A 23,200-nucleotide genomic window follows, 5' to 3' on the forward strand; every position below is an offset into this window, starting at 1 on the left:
TTGCAGGGCACTGGGATCACCAGGAGTCAGTGACCCATACATTAGAGGTCTATAGTTTGTTATAAGTAAAACTGTGGTGTAACTTTAACCCTTAAACAGCCACCAGAAGCCAAAATCATGTACTGATCTACTGATTGATTAGTTTATTTCGACCTTGTGCACTCTATGTATAGTGTTGTTTTAATTTCACACTAAGACAGAGATAATATAACATCCATATATATATATACACATCATTATACGTACATAAATATATACAATAATTCACTATTAATATACACCCCTAGTAGCCAGAAAGGGAGTGAGAAGAAGTAAAACTTATTTACAATGTAAGTCAACAGAAGATAAGATAAGATAAGATAAGATAAGATAAAATAAGATAAGATAGACAAGATAAGATAAGATATGACAAGACAAGATAAGATAAGATAAGATAAGATAAGATAAGATAAGATAAGATAAGATAAGATAAGATAAGATAAGATAAGACAAGACATACTTTACTGATTTCCCAAGGGGGAAATTCACAAAGTTCTCCTCAAACAGAAGAATCTGACTTTAAAACTTACAGTAAGGATATCATAGCTTCCTGCTGTCACCATCTTCTTTGATGAAACCATGGCTGTCCGTGGATCAATACTGAACTTGTCATCCTCATTACCGGCAACAATAGTGTAGGTGATGTTGCCATTAGCTCCAAGGTCGCGGTCGTAAGCGAAGACACGGTAGACTGGTTCGCCACGTTTGTTGCGGTCTCTTTCAGGCAAGCTGATGCGATACATGACTTCTGGAAAGGTGGGTGGGTTGTCGTTTTCATCCTCGATGTGGACTATGACCCACACCGTAGACTGACGGGTAGTCACCGGGCCATCTATAACTGTTACCTGAGAAAGACAACAAAATGAACATAACATGGGCTTTACAATCTCATATCATTATTATTGTCATTTGCTTGTGTTTTACTGTATATGTGGGACTGGACTTGTCAGGAGGACATTATGCATTTATTTACATCACCTCAGATCTTTACTTCTACTGTGTGGCTATGGATGTTGTGTACAGTGCCACGTGGAACAGAGCTCACGGGAAATCTCTGTATTATTGATCCCCTGGAGGCAGAGGCAGAGGTCTGATCACAGATCAATTAGATCAGATAAGGGCGAACACCATTGCTGCCAGCCTGCCTTGCTCACTAGACTATTAATTACAGACAGGCAGCGAAGACTGGCAGGCGGAGCAGTGCGTAGCATGCACGGACTGGCACTCATATTGAAACAGGACAGGATAGGACAATGTAACTACAAAGACCTTTCTGCCCCTAATTTTAAGCTTGTATTATCTCCGAATTTAATAATTTTCTTAGATACAAGCTTCCATTTCCAACCTTTGCAGCTTTTACTATTTTCATTTTGTGGTGTGGTGTCACATGCTGGGTTTATTTTTAAGTGAGACAGCTGAATAAAGCAGTGAAAAGACTCAAAAGAAGTCAATTGGCAATGCAAAAAAACAAGCTGCAACACCATGGGTCAGCTTTGGGTTATTTCATTCCATTTTGTTGAGGGGCAAAGTGCTTCAACAGCATTTAATAAGCTCTATGAAAAGGCCCCATAGGTAAAAGTTTGCTTATGTTTCTAAAGTTGTGAATCACTGATTATCAGGTTCATCTGCATGCAGAGCAGAAGGAGCAACAGAAATGGTAATCACTGAGCTATCTGTATGCCCAGTGTCTGTGCTTATCAAATGCTGGGCAGACCAACTCCTCTCCCCCCTGTTCCTGTCCTGAGTAGAGGAGATAACCAATGATGAATGATTACATTTAGAAAATCCTAAACCTAGGTCCCAAAACTATAGCCATTCATCACAGTTTATGGAGCCTTGAGGGCCTGCCAGGGTTGTCCTCCACCTTGTCTATGTTAATAGTGGGCTGTGGCAGGTGTCACAGCCAGATAAATAATAATATTGTAAAGCCACAAACACAGTTCAGGTTTTTACTGTACCTCTAAAAAGTGCTCAGCCTGTTGTTCTCTGTCCAATTTCCTTGCGGTTGTTGTAATCAGCCCTGAAAACCATAAAAGAACCTTAGATTAAACAAGCGGAGATTTATTAACAGTTAACAACAAACCTTTGTTATAGGTAGTGTGTCTTTATCACTCACTGTGACAGATAAAAATTCATCATCTGTCTTTACAAGTTTTCAGATGTTGTTTAAAGCTCGTATTTCCTACAGTCACAAAAGAGTCATCCGGGTTAATACATAGCTTGTGTGTACACTAACACCCACATGCACACACATTGTTCCAAATACTATAGCCTGCAGCACTGGCACTGACTGCAGTGTTTGGCACATGTTCATATGGCACAGTATAGCTGAGGGTCATTCATGGTTACAGGACAGGGAGAAAGGAGAGAGACTATTGATAATAGGTTGGACTGAACCAGATTATTCAGATGATGGGGAGATGGTCTGACTAATGCTAGCAGGCTACACTAGAGATTACTAGCAAGCATCATTTTCTCTCCTGACAGTTGGTTTTCTTTTTTTTTATTTCATTATTTATTACTTTGTCATTTCTTTGCTAGTTCCCTGTCATTCAAAAACAAACAGTTGGTGTCAAAGGTCCCATATTTCAACACTTATTTATTTATTTATTTGTCTCAAACTTTGAAGTAAAAAAGAAAAAACAACTAAAAAAAGAACCCAATAAAATCAAAAAAGTCAATTATGTATGCACCCATCAATGGTCATTATTCGTAGAAAAAGTAACAAAATACAATAAATTTAACATAAGTGTAAATATGAATCAACTCATAAACACAGTTTGAGAATGGACAGAAAGAAACAAGGGCTTATCTAGTCCTACCCCTTCCTTATTTTCAGTGTCAGATTCATAACCAAATATATTTGCTATTTATCACATTAAATTAGAGTGTACTTAAAAACATAAGATTTAATCTGTTTATTAAAGACTCCTGTAGGATTTCCCCTCACTTTTCAGAGCACCTCTCTTATTTATCGTATTCTTTACATAAACTATCAAACATCTGCATCTTGTCATTTATATCCTTGGCCCTCACCGCAGGGTATTGTCATCAGTTTGTCATCCGTCCGGTCAAAAACTTTGGCGTGGACTGGGGGCCGAGGGTTTTCATGCGCGGCCAAATTATGTTGTAATCTTACTTCCAATCTAGACCATAAATACAATTACTTTACTATTGATCACTGTTACCTTTATTTCCCAAATTATTAACCACAGGCCACTTGCTCAGTGAAAGGATGTCCAAACAACAGGAAGAGCAGAAATTCATTTATTAATTAGGAGTGTTTTGAACCACCATTGCTCTGTGGAATGTTATATTAAAATAGGCTTGCTGTCATTCACTATTTCTCATAGAGTTCTTCATCTGTCTTGGATAATAAACAGGAGGAAGCTGTATTTTTTCAACCTGACAGGAACGACACACTACTGTTCAAACACAACAGAAGGCTTATTATATGTATTTTACATACACAACAGTGGAAACCACTAAAAAGCACATGAATCAAAAAGCTTGCAACATTCTTATACATATGTGTTTTCTTCTAGTAATCAGTCCACATTGTGTTTATTCAGTGCATTTTCTTGGCTGAGGCTGGTGCTGCTGCACATTGAAATCATTTTCTCTAATGAAAACCAACAGGACACTCTAAGACAAACGTCACCACCCATGTTTCATCGGCAAACTCTCTGACTGGCTAAACACTGATCAGCTTACAAGGCGCTCGGGATTAGATTTTGACATAAAGCTACAGTAAACACGATAAACACATACAGCTACATTTATAGTTAATACTCCTCATGGCTCTACACTGACAGGCTTGTTAGCATTGGCCATGAGCAGTAAATAAAACACAACACAGTCCAAATTCTCCATTTTTGCTCATCAAATGACTGCTGACAAATTTATTTGTCCTTCTGTTATAACTTGGACAGAGCATGTTCTTATGCAAAGTGTGCTGACTGTTAGCAATAACACCATTATCAACTCATGTCAGTTAGGTCAGTTGTGCTGCACACATCCAAAAAGACACAAGGTAAATCAAAATAAATCTACAAAAGTAAAATCCAGGCCAATTATAATCAATTCCTGACATCACCAAATGTTCCCCTAATGTTTACAACAGTCAGTCTTGTGTGGAGTTCTTCACCATGATGGGAGAGAGGAGTTACAAGTTATTTTTACTTTTGGTTTTGATGACATGAAGAAGAAAACAGCTTCATGACAGACGACGGAACTGCTGTAAATGGACCTCAGATTGTCACATATCTCACAAAATTAATCAATAGCCACTTTTACACAGAGATCTCACAAAAAAAGGTGAGATGGTGATCCCACCTTTTTGCCACTATTGACTGCTTTCCACAGCCAAGACAAAGTAGTAACAGAGGTGAGACAGGCTGGGCTTTTCGACAGCGGACCTGCATCCCGGAATCAAAGGGGTGGTGATGCAGCGCAGCGTATAGTGTGATGTATAACTTGTGTGTCGGAAATACCCCGAGCACAGCGGTGTTGCTAACCTCTCCAGAGTTGGTCCGTCTTTCACCGTTCCACAAATGTTAAAAAACAGCTGGTAGGTCTCGGCGTCTCTCCAGTTCGACATCTTTCTGGTCGCGTTATGTTTGTTTACTGTACATGGCCTGCACTCATTTTTAAATCCCCCTGGCATGAAGGTCGCACATACAATACGTCATCAAAACATCACACCTTGGTTGCGGAACAAGAGGTGTTCCTTTTACGTAGCGTTCCGGAATCATGATTCCACCTTTATCACAGCTCTGTTACTACCTCCAGAACCGTGACAAAGGTGAGACCACATGATCCCACCATTTCGTTAGCACAGATATCATAAAGGTGAAATATTCCTGGAACAGAAGTACTGTGTAAAAGGGGCTACTGTCTATGGATAAGATGTTAAAGATTATAACATAGGTCATCTGATTGTTTTGGAGATAACAGTTTTCACAAAATATTTTTTATTTTTTTAAATTTTTTTTATTTTGGGCAACTGAGCCACTTCTCTCACAGGATTCCATACAAACATACATGCACAGCTTTTATGATATACCACTGAGTTTATACAAACCTCTAACACAATACAGATGTGTTTTCATGATATAGGCTCTTTAATTAAAAAAATAAAATAAAATAAAAGCTATGTTTTAAACAGTGGATACTTTGTTAGTTAAAAAATTAATTAAATACCCCTTGAAATTATTCTTGTGATAAAGACAACAAATAGGCATCCATAAAACAATTGTCCTTGTTTGTACACATTTATGATAGCTGGATCACTGTGTGTCATTTAGTTATTGTAATCAGTCAGGAGTACTTATTTCCAACATTATCAGAAATCAACTCAAAGTGATTCCAAGAGCGCTGACCTCTGCCCAGACTAATACTGAGTGTTACCGTGTTAACAAAGGCTTTTGTTCTAATTCATCACTAGGTGCCAGATTTGCTTAGTTAAATCAATGATTTTCTGACTGAAGACACAGGATTCCAATCTTTAGGCATGACCACACCACAGCCTCAGGGTCTATGAAGGGAGGCCAGAGGCACTGCTTGAATGGAGTCCTGTGGGAGAAGTGGCTCATTCCATGAATGAACAAGTATTTTGTGAAAAGTGTGGCACTCAATAACAATCAGATGACTTCTGATGATTTTTAACGTTTTACCCATAGATTTGCAAATTCTTACACCACCTGATGAGGTCTAGCATGAACAAAATGGTTGTTTTGTGAGCTTGTGAGATTTGAGGCTCATTTACAGCTGCTCTACAATCTGTGATGAAACACACATGGGTCTTTAAGCTTTTTCCTCTTTATATCAGGGTCTTCCCATGAAACTGCGTTTATTTTGGCACCTGGCACTTTGCCAGCTTTTAAGACCCAATAATAAAAGAGAAATTTAGACATAATTCCTCCCAGGATGTACGTAATGATGACCTCAGATAAATGCAAAAAAAAATTATACTCTTGCTCTGAGCCATCCCAAAATTAATCAATTTTTAATAAAATACTGGGGCCAAAAATAGGGCCAAAATTGGGACAGGAAAAGCTACCAAGGTGCATGGCTTGAAATGGTCTTACATACCACTATGAATAAAGAGACTGTGTTGAATGTGCCAATCCTAGTGTTTTTTCTGATCCAGACATGCAGGTTTTTCATGAATCTCAGTCTCATCCCAGGTTTTGCGCGTAACCCATCGTGTCCACTCACTTTACATGCAGAACCTGCCAGTTTAAACATATAAATCGCAAGGGATTTTGCAACAGCGGCCATTTTTATTAAACACTCTGCCTTGCATATTTACTTCAATTTCCAAAATGTACCTGTGAGACAATAAAAAGATATTCAAAAAAATAGTAGCGTGTAATTTTTGTGTCCTTTTTACCATGTTACATGTGGATTTTTGTATGCACGCTTCAAATATAAAAGTGTTTTATCTGAAAAATTGTTTCTTTTATCTCAGCAAATATTTATTTTAAAAACAGACCCAAAGTGCTTCCAAACTTACTTCATAATATTAGTCTACATCTTGTTTGAATTTTTAGCCCCTCTGTCATGCTTTTAGTGACCAGTTTCATCATCAAAAACATAGGTAAAAATAACTAAACTCTCCAAACATCAGAGTGAAGAAATCCACTCACTGAAACACAACACTAACTCTCATAAACAGGAAAGTGATATAATTGGCTCAAAATGATAAACATGACCCAAAGCTTAAGCTAATCGACCACATCATAAACAGTTAAACCAGCCAGTCTGATGATTTTAAGTTAAATGTGCTTTAAATTTAACTGTTACCAATCTGTCAAGTTGTAAAAAAGCCTGGAGCTCTGCAGTGTTAACTCCCATCATTTATATAAATGTGCTCCAAAATGTAATCATCAGATTCATCAAATTTAATGGTGGAAGACGTGACCAATACCCAAGACTTCCACCAGGGTGTGTAATCCTGCTGACAGACAAACAGAAAATTGGGAATGATCACATACCCTCCTTGGTGGAGATAAATATGGATCTTAACATCTGTGTTGACACATCTCTTCTACGGTGCAGTCTTCCTATCCAGTCATGCTTGTGATGGTGAGACGGATTCATGAGCATAACTATCCTTAGCTGTAATTTTAGCTAACAGGTTCTGACAGGTGGAAATAAAGTCAGACTACCAGAGATTTCTGCTGTGTGTTTTTACATACCGATTAAAAAAAAATATCAACACTTCACTGCTGATTTTTATGTATTCGTTACATCTATATCAGTGAAATTGTTAGTTTGTCGAGCTCAGGTTTGTTTGAGTTTAATGAAGCATTAGGGTGATGTAAGGTTGTTTTTGGATGCTTAAAATATCTGAACAGACAACACACATACATATTTGCTCTCACATACACACAGACGTATCACAGGGTCACCTTGAGCTTGCTACGCAGGCTAACTTCAATTAAGCAAATTAGGAGTAAATCTAGAGCAGCGGTCACAAGCTGTAGGGGAGACACTGGAGGGAGGAGGTGAGGCTTGTTCAGCAGAACATAGTGTGGGTAACATCTCTGATAAAAATCAATGATCTACGCTTCACAGCACATCTGCACTCCTCCTTTTTAATTGGACATGAGAAAAAATATTTTAAAAAAATCCCCTCCCACACATTTACACATACACATAAAAAATGTAATCTTCCACTGATCTGTCAAACTGTTCCCTCCTGGTTATAGTAAAATGTCAGTAATGTCAATTCATGGCTTATTTTTAGCTATGTTAAACAAAAAAAAAAAAATTCTAATGGAAGCAACTTGCAAAAACAAATTGTCAAATTCCAAAAACATCAAAATCCAAAAGTTTGAGAGTTGGTTCTAGCAATAAACTGTACTAAAATATGTGAAATTGATTTTTTTTTTGCTAGTACAATCAAAAAACCAATACAATCCAGCAACAGGCTGTCACAAAGGTCACACACCCACTATGAATCTATAAGGACACGCCAAAAACATGCATGTTTTTATAAATCACACCACATCTAACACCCGGTGTCAACACTTATCAGTTCTGTTTTCATCCCCAAAGGAGGTATGTTTCACTCACACACCCAGTGACAATCAGACACCACTGTAACCTGTCACAACACATTTACACACTTTGCACTCATTCAAAGTTCTGCTTCAATACATTTTGGGAATTGTTGCAGTACCTCAAACCCATCAAACTGACATTTTTAGAGGGAACTGGAGAAATACGCTATTTTGAACCACCCCAAACCTACTTTTGAAAAACAATTTGAAAGTTGAAGACTTTGCAGCAGTTCAGGTCATACAGCACTGTGGCTGTCACCCACTTCTTGAAAGCAAATCAATCAGCGTCATTTTGTTTATTCCAACCAATGAAATCACACTACTACACAGAAAGTTCTGCGACTCTGTAAACTGCAAGGAATGAATCATTTAATTTGCATCTCTCATTCACGCATGCCTTATTACCAGACTAATTGAGTGGCACTGTCAGTCACATTAGTATGAAAATGATTATTCATATTCACATCGTGCTGTGAATTCCTGCAGTTTGACAGAGCAGGTTTCAGGAAGCTGGAGGAAGTCAACCTTAAGCGTGGCCTCTGGGAGAAAGGCTTGGTGGGAAGAATAATCTCTCAACAGTGCTTTGAAAGTTAATGTATGATAATATGTACAGGACACTCATCAATATGCATTCCCTCGTATAGAATTAATGAGTTACAGAAAAAAAAACTAAATACTGTGGGTGTCTGACAGATACAGACAGCTGGCATCAGATGGCTAAAAAATGTCCCCTGTGACCCCCCCCCCCCCCAAAGCAAACACACATACACTCTCAGGTGCACATATATCACAAACAAATGACTCACAATTATTTTTCAGCAATTTGATGCACGTGTTGGTGCGAATGAGCACGTGCAAACACAAGCGTCAGTGCAACATGTTATTTAAAATTCTTACATGAGTTTCTTGTCTTCTACAGCTCTCCAACACAACAATGCACCCAACCTCTCTGACACTTAAGTAAGTAATCAACGCACTGATTAAACAGCCATAACAAATATCTGCGGTGCTTCATCTTACACACAAACGCAAAAAAATTACATTACCCTCACATGGTTTTGGAAAGACAACTCATTAATAAGTCATTATTCCCGTTGAGACAACTGAATCATCTCCATATCTGACTGTTGAAAGGGGTCAAAAGTGAACAGTGCATGTGAAGTCAGTATAGTTTGCATATTAAAGGGTGTGAGAACAACAGTGTGTCTCTTTTGGAATCAATAGTAGCCTTTTCACCCAGCCCAGTCCACTTTCCAAAGTATTCAATAGCATAACCACAAGGCTTAAATAAACAATAGTATATTGACAGAGGAATCGAGGAGGAGGAATGGAAATAGCCTTTTGATTTATAGAGTGAATCATACAGCAGCATGCCATGAGGGAATTCCATCGAGTACAGACTTGATAGCTGACATGCTGTATCTTACACGTGGGCCACCCAGTTTTGATCATTACATTGACATTTCTTTGAATGAGAATACAGGTCCCTGTAACAGCTCAAATGTGAATATTTGCCTTTTGTTGTTTACTGAAACACTCAAAACTTAATCTAGGGCAGAGAGAGCAAAGACTTCACAATGTTTTCTTTTTTTCAAGATTTGAATAAAACATTTCACCTCTTCAATAATTCTTTAATGGAAGCTTCAAGCAAAGCTTGTACTGAGAATACATCAGGACCTCCCAAAGCATCAAACTTGGCAGCTGAAACTGAAGCAAATCTGAATGTATTTGATTAAAAATCACTGGGTGCTGCTCAGATGTTAAACTAATTCCTTGGATCATTAAAATATAGACATTTGCTTAAACATTACAGTAACTTTTACTTCACATCGAATATGTGAAGAGTGTGTGGAATTAAACTAACTCTGACAGGGTCCTTGTCTTTTAGACAGAGGCTAAAACATTGTCACCCCAATAATATTCTATTTGCAGACGGCTTTTGTCTGTGAGTCGAAGAAGCCTGAGCTAGAAACTTAAGTTTGCAAATCTGTTAAAACACAGACAGTGTTTAAAACTTATACTGTCATAGATGGTTACTTGTAGAAACAATATTAACAAAACTACACTATGCGCCAAATTAGTTTGGAAGTAACTCTATCTACAAACTGTGTTTTCATATTTTCTCAAATTTGAGCTGAACATACTTTCTACAGGCTCACACAAGGTAATACACACCCACAGGCTGTCAGAACATCATTTTACAGGCTCAGAAACTTAAACACTCAGTCTTGATCCTATAGCATTGAGCTTCTGGTGAAACCCCAAGATAGTTGGCAACATTTTCTGCCTTAAAAACATAATTTCAAATCCAAGTTAATACTCCTGAAACCTTTTTAGCCAACTTCAGCTGTGCTTTTGACTTTTGAAATTTATAACTTTCTGAGAAAAGTGCAATCTTTTCATGCTGCAAAACACCACATCCTGCATAAAAATAGCAACACACCTTGGATCTCAGTCAGACAGTGAAAGTAATAGAGAAGAAAAGTGCTTTGACTATTATGAACTCCTCATGGATGAAAAAATGTTCTTTTATGATCCCAATATATTCACCTACATGCTAGCTTGATAAAACACCAAACAACACTAATTTCGTCAAACTACACTGCAAACACACCGTAAAGAAGAGTCAAAGCAATATTCAGTTTGGGGCACAGTAAGGAATGTATGGGTGGCTCATCAGTGTCCTAGATGTTTTACTGTGTGGGCACAAAAGTCGATTTAATTTGTTGTGTGGGTACCAAAGTCTTTTATTGAATGGAATTAGTGTAGGTGGTGTATGATGAAAGAAAATTCATCATGTCAAGTAATTTCAGAGACATGTAAACATATAAACACAGAGGCGTGTGATTATTTCTTTGTTTTAAAAGGATACATCACCAATTATGCCTTCATCATATGATTCAAGTGTATTATATTGCCAATTATGTTACCCACAAGGTTTTTGTTCTCATATTGTTTGTCGAATACAGTCTCACCTGTTTTGGGGTTGATAGAAAAGAAGTTTTGAGGGTTGCCAGCGCTGATACGATAACTGAGACGACTGGGCGTTGCTGTAAGGTCAGGATCCTGCGCTTGGATGCGGATGACTGACACATCCTTTGGGGAGTTCTCCATGATGACGGGGTGGTAGATAGGATCTGAGGTGAGAGGAGCATTGTCGTTTACATCCTCTACCTGAGAGAATAAAGCAGACGAGAGTCAAGGAGAGGAGCTTGAGCTGGAAGAGGTGACAGACATGAATGACCAGTGTTCGCCTCATGCATTTTATCTGGCGTCTGCATCAGAGTTACATGTGAACTGGCAAAAGACATGCTGATAAGGCATCTGACCTTGTAAGGGTGCGTCTTTGAGAGGAAACTCTATGGACTTTTATTATCTACAAGTACCTACTTTCATCAGCAAGTCATGAAATGAATGCCACTTGGACTAGGTCTGGTTTGATCTGTTATCAATCATAAAATGGAAATTGATTTACCAGAAAATGTCACAGATGTCACACGTTAAATGCACTGCAAATTAATTTCCCTACTACAGCATAGATCTAGAATATTTATTGCAAACAGAGCTTTGATTGAGTGTTTGCTGCGAGGCCAAGAGAGAGCCAAGATGCTTCGGCTAGTGAAAGAGGAGCACCTGTGCCTGATTAATCTCCCTAGTTTTGTCTGTGATGAAGCGGGCCAGGAGTAAAGCACCCGATCACATTGGCACACCTGACTACCCCGAAGCCAGAAAAAAAGAAGGCTGTTTGTGTTTTCATACACTACTGAACCCTTCCCCAAAGGGTGAACAGTAGCGGCAGCAGCGATGTGAGCCTTTCAGCATTCAGAAATGTGGATTATTTAGTGCCAAATAAAACGGGAACTGAACCAGAGAATTCCCCCCCAGTGTTTCACGCTTACTTAGAGAGTATTGCTACAGTTATCCACCACACTGAGCATCATTAGCATTTAAGAGGGTGACATATTGGATTGCTTAGCTTCGTGCTGATACTTTGGATGGGACGCAACACATCAAAACATAAAAAGACATGACGGCTGTTAGAGGCAGTGACAGATAAAGACAGCTATTGATAAGAAACCTGTTAGCATCATTGCAGTGTTTAAAAATTTAAATAATTTTCTTATCATCATCAACATAGGCTGGTCACAGTACAACCAAAAACACAGAAAATCCCACTCGTGTTCAAATTAATTTAGTATGGAAACATTTCAGAGATCAGAAATAGGGATTTATCTAAATAAACAATAAATTGAATATCCATGTAGAAAATGTGACTGAATATGACTTTTAATTTAAGGCACTTCATCCATAATCAAGCATTTATATCTGAATTTTGGGTTACTTAATATTTCAATTCAATGCAATTCTATTTATTTTATTTATTATTAACCTTAAATCAACCAGGAAAAAAAGACTAAAAATCTCTTATGCAAGAGTGTCCTATTCAAAGCAGCAGCAACAGGTTACAGAAAATAGAAATTCTAGTTCCAAGCAACAATTTGTGAGAAATTCTAGGTTCAGTGGTGAAAAATATGTTGATCATGATGCCTTAAATTTATGGATTGAACAAAATATGCAGTTGTAATGATGGAAAACTATCAATATTTTTGCATATGGTTGATCAAACATGGGTGCTTAATGTGACTGGTGCATGTCAAGTGTGGATACCTGGATGAAAACGTCAATAGAAGCTGACAGAGGTGTGAGCCCTCTGTCTGTGGCATAGACTGTCAGCCAATAGGAGTCTTTGGTTTCACAGTCCAGGATACCAGCGGTGTAAATCACCCCTGTTGAGGCACAGAGAAAGATTAATGCAGTTGTTACTCGAGCTTGAGAATACATATCTCTAAAGTGTGTGTGTATGCGTGCGTGTGTGTGTGTATATGTGGAGGGTCAGTGCTGGTGCCTTCAGTAAAAATACACCACTGAAAGATCTGAGGTGAAAGTCTTTGAATGCTAAGTTTCAGGAGGCAAAGGCACAAATTGGGAGTAAACTTTGTGTCCTGGCTTCAGTGACATTCACAGACATTAGTGTTGGCACTGTAGTCACCTTCAATGCTTCAGCTTTTCTACAGCTAATCACTGCTGACCAAACTGCTCTCGCTGCTATTTGCTTAGTGCTAAGCGTCCCCTGAACTGCCCTGCACCGATACAGACACACACCAGAGCACAGACACCCAGACACACACAGACACACAGACACCCACACATACACACATGTAAAATTGACTGGCGTGGCCTTAAGGAAGATGAGTAGCTGACAGCTCGGTGACCTCTTGAGGGACAAAGAGAACTCTCACAATGGGTGACAAATGGGTGCTTCTTCTTTTTAAATCACTCATGCAGTGCTGTCCATGTAAATACTAAAAAATGACACATACTCAATGACTTCTCGATCTAAGTTATAGGGGTCACCTATGTCATGTCACATGACACACATTGCTATGGGCGAGACAGAAAAAAATCGGGATTGAACACAACATACTGAGCATATATAATGGTTTGGCTGTCATTATTACAAAGTCAGTCTACAATAATCTGACTGAATGAACTTGTAAACATACCTGTTAAGCATCTGTGAAGTTACATATGTACTCTGTTTGATGGTGTTTCAAGGCAGCAGTTAAGTATATCTAAAATCAGTGACTTACACGGTCCACAGAGTAAACAAAATCATTCTGACCAAAACAAATAAAAATCTATATCAGTGACTCCATGAACGCAGATGCAGCCACACTAGTTCAGCCCACACTCTGCACCCCTCAGGGTAAACAAGCACAGTCTTGCTTGATTATATGCAAAGCCCTTGGCCATCGTATTAAAAACATTTTGGCAGACACATGTTGATCCTTTGTCACATTAATTTGTTTGGGATGTGGGATTATTAACCTCATCTGCTGACGTAAAGTAGCTGTCTCCTTTTTCCAAACGTGACTGGAGGTGTGACTGTGTAGTCTTTTTTTTTTCCTGTCAGTCTTGCTTCAGCCTTCCTCAACTGCATGTTGAAGGTGTTACCTTATCACCAGGAAGTGTGTGAATATGTCAGATTATGATTAAGCGGCCGCCCAGGGAATGCACAGTGCATAGTAAGAGTGTTTGCAGAAACACATCCTTGCTCTATCGGCCTTGACCATGTCCTTTTCAAACCACATCTCATCTGTCAGATAGCTAGACACATAGAGACGTGGAAAACAGAGTTGGCTGTTTCAAAACCTCTTTGAACTTTAAGACCGACAGGCACTATTCGGTGAATTCAATATAAATCTAACTTGACAGCATCCATTCTCACCATAAATAACACACTTCAAAGAGTGAACAAAAAAATGGAAGGGTCATGGCATCTTTTCTAATCTAGCAGTTTTCGGTACACTCCAGTTTACGTCCATCTGTCGCGTCTTTTCAACTTAAAAATTCCCAAGAAACACGTTTAGTGGTCACACTCCCTAATTAATGCAACCATTTCACATAATCAATCCCCAGACTAATGACAGCATATTGTGTGTACTTTTCTGTATCTCCCTGTGTGTGACAGAAAATAGAAAGTTAAAAAAATACAGCCTGTTAATTTTTAACAAACATAGAATACATTACTTTTCAAAAACATGTTTGTATATAACTTAAAGAATGCTTTATTTTGACTGTGACAAACCTTGGAGCTTGCAAACCCACTAATAGAGGGAGCAGTGGCGTCTGACAGCTGCCCAATGAGAAATTGCAGGGCTTGCTTTCCCCCTAGCCAATGACAAGAATACCAATTTTTGTTCAAAGTGCAAGAGTGTTAAGGATTTAAGCCAGAGAAGATCCTACTTTTGAGAGATACTCTGTGCACTTTCCGCCTACATAAGTATGAATCACCTTATACATCTAAATATCAAATGTGGGAAAAAAAAGGGCATTCATTAAAGACTAATATGACATACAATTGGGCTGTCATGGGTGCAGATGATGCAAACACCCAGCTTATCGATGGCATGAAGTTAAGACCGAGTTCTCACACTTCTTCATATTCTCTCTGTCCTTTTCACTATCTCTCACAGTCTCCTCATTCGCTTTATACATACTTAGTTTTGACACTAAGAGCCACAGATTGACAGGCACTCAGTGCAACATGGCAGCTAAATGCATGGTAGGATGAAAGAGCAGTGCTATGCTGTCCATGCCTGACAACACAGACTACTACACCACAAAATGAAACACTTGAAAACTGGAAGATGTGGTTAAAACATAAGTTATTTTTGTTAAATTTTTCATAGCAATTCTGCTAAATATTATGTTTCTGGGCTCTTCTTTGCATTTTAACAGTTATATTTTTTTAAGCAGCTCACATTGGCTCTTTCACAGCATCACCGGTGCATCAGTTCCAGGGTTCTGGTTTGTGGATGCAACTATGCATAGCCAGTATCCACAACCCAAAACCATCACTAATGTTGTTAATTACCTGTGTATTTTTTGTGATAAACTACAAGTGTTGCATAAAAAGCACTATATAAATAAAGTTTGACCTGATTTGACTTGTCTTAGCATGCTCATACCTAAATGACAGGACAGACAGAGTGCCAGTGAGTCCCAAAATGACAAATGTTTGCAGATTTGCTGCTTGCGCTTCTATGGGATGATGGATTAGCCCCCCTGTAGGCAGCAGGAGAAATGATATAAAAAGATTCCAGGGGCAATATTAAAAACCATAAAATAACTGTTGCATTTAGGCAGAAACAAAGCCTGGGTATACAGCTTGGTGAGAGTTGAAAAAAAAAAAGAGGTTAGAGCTACAATTCATTCATTCCTTCCTTCCTTCCTTCCTTCATTCATTCATTCATTCATTCATTCACATATGTATTAAACAGAACCAAATGTAAAAACATTAAATTTTGCATATACATTATGTGAAATGGGACATCCCGGGAAGCTGAAGAGCTTTTTGAGAGGGGCCCAGACACAAAGAATAAGTAACACATGTAACAAGTAAGTAAGACAAACGCCAAAAAAATAGCCACCCTTTTCAAGCACCCACACTCTCACACCGTAGGGGTTTACACGATAAGCACAGTCTCACCCACAAACACTCGCATACACAACTAAAGGTAATAATAATAATAATTCCCCTAACCTAAGCCCTATTCCTAACAATGTCCAAGTGGTCTAGTCATCAAAAATCAAAGTTACATGTAGGCAAAGAAAAGGATTACAGCATTAATTCATATTCCAGTACCAGTTGCCTCCTAAATTTATTTCTAAAAACATCTACAGTTGGAGACATTTAAAAGTCTTTATCCATATTATTCCATACTTGCGGACCTTTGCAAACTATACTGAGACTAGTACATTTGAGTTTCCATTTTTTCCCCCTTGATATGATACTTTTTCCTAGTCTGATAGGCGTGTGAAGGAAGATAAATTGGGATTAGGTCACAAAGTCTATTGTTCATCATACTGACAACAAAATACATGGTGCAAGCATTATGAAAGATATTGAGTTCAGTAATTTTCAGAAAATAACACAATAACACAAAGTAAAAGAAACACTGGTGTCCTAAGAAGTTTATGACCACTCTGTAAACAATAAGACATAAATATGGGTAATGAACTGATTGCACTATCGACTCATGAACACAACTTCAGCAGCAGAACAGTCTCAATTTAGTACATATTTGATACACTTGCTCTTCTCATCTGATACGGACATGGTATCGACCCTACTTCTCAGTTGCAGAAATAACAGTGAGGAAAAACAACAAAACCACCAACTTGAAAAGCGGCTCCCGAAAAAAATTAGCAAAAGGCAAGGGGAAAAGATAGCAGTATTTTCTTCTGACACTTTTTATGTACTCCAGACTCCCCTGCATCCTCTTCCTTCCTCTATTCGCTTCACTTCCACTCCCCTCTCCCTTTACTTTCTGCTCTAACAAGCACTCTGATTTCCCCTGGAAAATCTGCACTCAATAAGCTTTCTCACTGGCTGTGTTACTCCTTACTGAGCTTCTAATACCAAGTGAATAACTGCACCAACTTCCATCACCAAACCTAGAGACTGTCTTGAACAATACAATGTCTATGAACACAGCATATATTTAAAACAAATTATGTGTGTATAGCTGCATATATGAAGAGACAGAGTGAGAGCAGGGGAGGATTCTCTCTGTTGGTCCATCTGTCTCTCTGTTCTGTTTCATTCTCCCTCTCAACTATAGTCAATACTAATTAGCCTAGTTAAAGGTCAGAACAGGCCCACAGTGCCGGTCATGTACAGTAGGGACCACTATGACAAGAGGTGAACAGAGAGGCTAGAAGAGGAACACCATCACTTATTCCCCAGGACATGTCAGTGGTGACACTTACTAATCACCAGATGTAATTAAGAAGATTGAGAAGTGTCTAAAATCTAAATGAACTACTCAGTGTAGAGGACTCTATCACACAGACAGAATGAGTGAATATAGAACTGATTGTGGAGCTGGAGTTTAAATGTTTCAGCACCATGGAGAGTGAATCTCAAAGGGGGATGAGATTTAAGAGCTAACAGTTATTGGCACTGACTGTGGATTCCTTAATAAACTATTACCATTCCTGGCCAAAATCATATATCTGGTTTGTAATTTATCTTTAGTGCAATTCTTGCTATGGCATTTCCACTGGGAATAACATTAACTTACAAAACACCTTAACGTCAACAGAAAACATTAATTAAAAATTTGAAGGGGAAAAAAATCATTGTTGAAAAAGCCAAACTTGGATATACTTTCTCATTGTAAATATGAGCCAGTATGAGCTAATATGAACCGTCCTATTTTTATAGCTGGGTTTGACTCATTTTCTACTTGGATGAGTGAGTCAAGGCTTCTTCTTTGGATCAACATGTTTTCAGCTACATTTTGACAGTGCAGAACATTTTAGAGGCAACCACACCCTCTTTTGTGGGTTGCCCTCCTTGAGTAAGTCGCAGCGATTTTACTGTTTGGAGAGGATGGCTTTGCTGTGCCAAAGAAGCTTGATCAATGCTGTGCACATAGCATTGGATCTGTTGTACTAAAGTAGCCTGAGGCCGAGCCAGTGTAGCTGCCATGCTGCCCTCATTACAGTAATGATTCCCCACGTGAGGCCCTATCAACACAGTGACTCTGAAATACCTCACACTTTCTTCACCTCTTCCTCTCTAATACACACACGGATATGCAAAAACCATCAAGTTAATGACTATGTTAAAATGGCTAGACAAGCATAATTCCTTACTAAATTGGAATGATAAGAAATAAACGGAATTCTTGCTATTTCAAGCACAGCTCGTTGGGTTATTGGCTTTTTACTTTACATAAATAAGGTTCAGAATTGATCTTATGTCACACCTGTGTCTTCATCGATGGTGAAAGTGCCCAGTCCGCTGCCTCCTCTGACAGAATACCTCAACATGCCATCTCGTCCCTTGTCATCGTCCTTAGCACTCACAGTCAGGACACTTGTGCCTGCACGAGAATTCTCCTTCACTGAGCCTCTCACAGCGAAGTCGGGGAAGTATGGTGCATACAAATTCTCGTTGACATCCACCACCTGGGCATAAATAAATATATATATATATAACAGTTAAGAATTTATACAGTACCGGCAGTAAACACCACAGCATGTGAATCATTGAGTAAGATTCATCCTGGGCTGTAGTCACGTAGTAGTGATTGTGTAAAAAAATCTTGTAAAATGTCATTTGATCAAATTCACAGGATGCTTTTGGTGTGTGTAGAATGTGTGAGTGTGTGTTGCGCACCTCCACTTCCACAAATGTCAGACTGCTCAGAGTGGGTGCTCCCCTGTCTTCAGCCAGCACTGTGAGGTTGAAAAGCTGCTGTTTCTCAAAATCCAGTTCCTTCCTTAACCTCAAAAACCCACTCACAGCATCAATCTGTACAAAATATTACAATCCCTTTTGTTATAAACTGCCAATGAAAACCTTTAATATTGTGTGCTCGGATTTAAAACTACATTACGAGCTGTTTTCTTGGTATGGTATCAATGTATCCATGTGTTTTCAGAATGGTGCAAATATAAAAAAAAATTAATTGAAGTTATGAAATGTTTAACTCTAACTATAAAATTAGCATATGCATTGCGCAAAATTCAGCATTATTGTTTCATACACATAATTACATTGGGCAAAATTTGATGTTCATTAAAATATATAAAAACACTTGCCTCAAAAGTGCCACTGAAGTCATCAGTCAAAGAGTACCGGACTTGTCCTCCTGGGCCAATGTCTGGGTCCTGAGCCTGAACCCATGTAATCACGGCCCCAGGTGGGAGGTCCTCCAGTACTCTAGCACTAAAGCTCCTGGGAATGAAAGCTGGAGCACAATCATTGATATCATCCACAATTACGCGTAAAGTGGTCACTGATGACCTCCTTGTGCCTCTCTCTGCCTTGTCTCTCACTTCAATTTTCAACATAAACACGGGGACCGTTTCCCTGTCTAAGTGGCTAGCAACAAATACACTTCCAGTTTCGCTGTCAATACCAAACTGAGGCACACTAGTCAGTAAAATGTAGGACAGCTGCCCATTTTGACCCATGTCTCTGTCGAATGCAGTGATGGTGGTGACCTGCATACCAATAGCGGCGTTTTCTGAAATAATAGTAGAAAAGCTCTCCTGATAGAACTGGGGGTCATTATCATTTGCATCCTCAATGATCACTGTCAGGAGTCTCCAACTGGACATCTGTGGATATCCCTGGTCATTGATGGTGATATTTAGGAAGTAGCGATCTGTTCGCTCACGGTCAAGTGGTTGTAATATAGTGATCAAGCCAGTCTCCATGTTGATATTGAAACAATTTTCTCTATTACCATCAGATATGGAAAACAGAACCTGGCCATTGAAGCCTGTGTCACCATCGCGTGCCCTCACTTGAAATACACTGGCACCAGCAGGAAGGTCTTCACGCACTAAGATACTAGTAGGTAAGGCCTCGAACTGTGGAGCCTGTTTATTTGTAGAGAAGAGGTCTGTGTAGCTCTGATCTAATCTTGGTCTAGCCATAGCAGAGGCTTTTGCCAGCATTTTTTCAGCCAACAGCTGTGCCACCCTGGTCTCCTTGCAATTAAAACCCCCAGGTGGCATTCTACCTCTCACCACAGATACATTGACAAATGTAGGTTCAGAGAACAACTCACCATCTGTTGCGACTATTTTCAGGTTGAATATTCCATTTTTTACATTAACCACTGCTAATGATCTTTTCAATGATATAGCCCCAGAATCTGGGTTTAAATTAAAATAGTCTAATTCATTACCAGCCACTATTTTGTATTTCACCATTTTTAGCTCATCCATGTCCACAGCAGACATAGTGACAATAGTCTGGTTGACAGGGAAGTCACGGCTAATCATACCTTTGCAAGAAACTCTCTCAAAAAGAGGCTGGTTGTCATTAATATTTATCAGACGAATGGTAACATTAACCTCACTCTCCCTTCTGTAGGGTGAGCCCCAGTCAGAGGCTCTCACAGTAAAAGTATAGAAATCTTCTGATGATTCAAAGTCCAGGTCTCTTGTGATCCTTACTTCCCCTGTAGCCTGATCTATGTTAAACGGCAGATCTGGATCATTACTGATTGTGTGGGTTATGTATCCATTCTCTCCTTTATCAGCATCTGCAGCAGACACTACTATAGCAACAGTCCCTATTGGCAAGCTCTCATTGACTGCAACGTCATAGTACGGCTTGTTGAATACTGGAGTGTTATCATTAGCATCCTCTATGTTTATTTGGACCCTTGCTCGTTGCTGGGTGATAATTTCAAGCACCTCCATTTCCATAAAACTCTGCCATATCCTTGTCAGCTGCCTTGTGGTCATAATAACACCAGTCAAAGGGTTTATATCAAAGTACATTGGATCTGAGAGGCTGCTGAAACTGTAATTGACACTCAGAGGAGCAGGGGAGATTTTCACCACCTCTACAATTGTGCCTGGGGGAGCTATTTCACTGAGCCTGACTACATAAACATCTTTTTCAAAATTCGCCAACACTGGCTCTGGCTTTGTAACCAACAGTTGAATAACTTGGATATTAGAATACTTAGGAGGTATACCCCTGTCTTTAGCTTGAAATGTTAAGTTGCAGCCATAAGGGAATTTATCCCAGTCAACCAAGTCTGATGCTTTAACTCTGTACTCATTTGCAACTGGTGATCGATCTACCACAAACTGTTCTAAGATGTCTCCCTCAATGATGGACACCCACTCTATATCCCCAGATACCCCATCATCTTTGTCCTCCACAGTCACTATGGCATACACAGGGTCCAAATCAGTCCATGACGGAACAACAGGAGTCACACTGAGAACAGGAGCGAATTCATTAACACGCTCCACAGTTAGCACCAGCTTAGCAGTACTGCTAATGCCATTGTTTCCATACAGTTTCATCCCCCTGTCAACAACCTGCACTTCCGCTTCAAACCGGTCTTGTTTATCCATCCTGGGTCGGGTTGTCAGGGTGATGATCCCACTGGTCGGGTGGACGGCAAAATGCTCCACTTTGTTTTTGAAGAAATAGTAGAACTCACCATTAGAGCCAACATCAGCATCTGTAGCTGTTACCCGTCCTATGCTGGCACCTAGAGGGGCACTTTCAGGAATGACAAAGAAATAGGAGGTTGGGGCAAAGAGAGGACGGAGATCATTGGTATCCAGGACTTTGATATAAACTGTGGCTAAGGCTTCTAGGCCACCTTGGACAGATGCTTTTACAGTCAGGGTGTAATTGTCTTGAACTTCTCGATTCAATATGGCACCACTGCCTCCATTAGTGCGTATTCGAAGGAAGCAAAAGTCTCCCATCACAAACTCTTCAGCTTGAAAGATTCCCTCAGTGTCTCCAGACTCAATGGAGTACTTAATATCTAAGGAACGAGGGGGGCTAAGAAAGACACCCATTTTGACATCACTCCTTGTATAGGTCCTTGCTGCAGAGTTCTCAAAGATTGAGGCATTATATGCAGGCTGAGTGAAAAGCAGCAGGCCTTGTCCTGTCCTTGGTTCCGGTATGAACTGGTGATTGGTAAAGGGCAAGTTAAGAAGGAGGCAGAAAATAAGACGGAGATGAAGAGAGATGCTGGACAGAGGAGGCATAATTCCCCACTGACAAGACTTCATTACTATTCCATCACCCAGTCACCCTATATTTGGAAGGAATGACAAGGAAAAAAACAGAAGCAACATTCAGTTGGTGAGTGGTTAGAGACAGTCTGCATGCTAAAAATTTGATCGAAAACTGTGGAACAGAAGTTGCAAATATATTCCAGGGGTACTACTTATTACTACAGGGATATGATAGCATATTCAATGTTGTGCTCAAGCAGTTTGCATTCAAACACTGAATATTGCATCCGAAAGGTTCCACAGCAGAAAAAAAAAAGACGTCTTTAAAACAAATCACATCAAAGCACAAGAGGACTTACTCAGCTTCAGTAAAACACAAGCAGGTCTGTCACCACATAAAATAGCAGAGATCAGGAACAATCACTGTTTCTAACTCTTGAGCACAAAAACACAAGAATTGATTTTTTTTTTTTTTTTTTTTTTTTTTTTTGTCAGTGACAACTAGGGTTGCATTTTTTTTTAAAGCAACCACCCTTACATAAGATAGATTAGAGGGCAGTCTGAGAAAGTCTGTACAAGTCTGGCATGGTTACACTCTAGAAAACTGATAAAAAGAATACTTGCAGTATCAAAAAGTTAACATTAAGTAGATAATTGGGGGGGCAGAGCAAATGTTTACATTCATTATGATTTAACTGATAAAGGAAAGGGAGCAAGTGGTAAATGCAAATAGCAGAGTCAAGTCCTATTTAACATATAACAGTGAATAAATTAGTAGGTTATTATGCTGAATATACTTGCACAGCACTGAATACACTGACAATGGGGCAACTTCATCCAGAAGTACACTATGGCATATTTTATTTTAGTATGACTGATATTTCAGTTCACTTAAGCTCTGCAGCTGGTGATACTCATAGCAGCCTGTAGATTAATATCAGCCCCAAATAAGGTGTCATAACACAACGGCTGCAATTCAGATTCCCCAGAGTGAGACTGTCCCA

At 39.2% G+C, this 23,200-nt stretch overlaps 1 protein-coding gene across 1 annotated transcript in view; it reads right to left on the reverse strand.

Moving 5' to 3' along the window:
• The window catches only part of fat3b (FAT atypical cadherin 3b), a 94,327-nt gene that overhangs the window by 70,623 nt on the left and 504 nt on the right, over positions 1-23,200 (reverse strand). The window contains exons 2-8 of the mRNA XM_030153902.1: positions 19,287-22,273; positions 18,862-18,996; positions 18,449-18,650; positions 12,777-12,895; positions 11,084-11,282; positions 1,998-2,059; positions 570-884 (exon numbers count right to left, since the gene is read on the reverse strand). Coding sequence (XP_030009762.1) covers positions 570-884; positions 1,998-2,059; positions 11,084-11,282; positions 12,777-12,895; positions 18,449-18,650; positions 18,862-18,996; positions 19,287-22,250 — 3,996 coding nt within the window. The 5' untranslated portion in view covers positions 22,251-22,273. The remainder of the gene's footprint in view (positions 1-569; positions 885-1,997; positions 2,060-11,083; positions 11,283-12,776; positions 12,896-18,448; positions 18,651-18,861; positions 18,997-19,286; positions 22,274-23,200) is intronic.

This window comes from Sphaeramia orbicularis, chromosome 14, assembly GCF_902148855.1.
Source record: "Sphaeramia orbicularis chromosome 14, fSphaOr1.1, whole genome shotgun sequence".
Lineage (NCBI taxonomy): Eukaryota > Metazoa > Chordata > Actinopteri > Kurtiformes > Apogonidae > Sphaeramia > Sphaeramia orbicularis.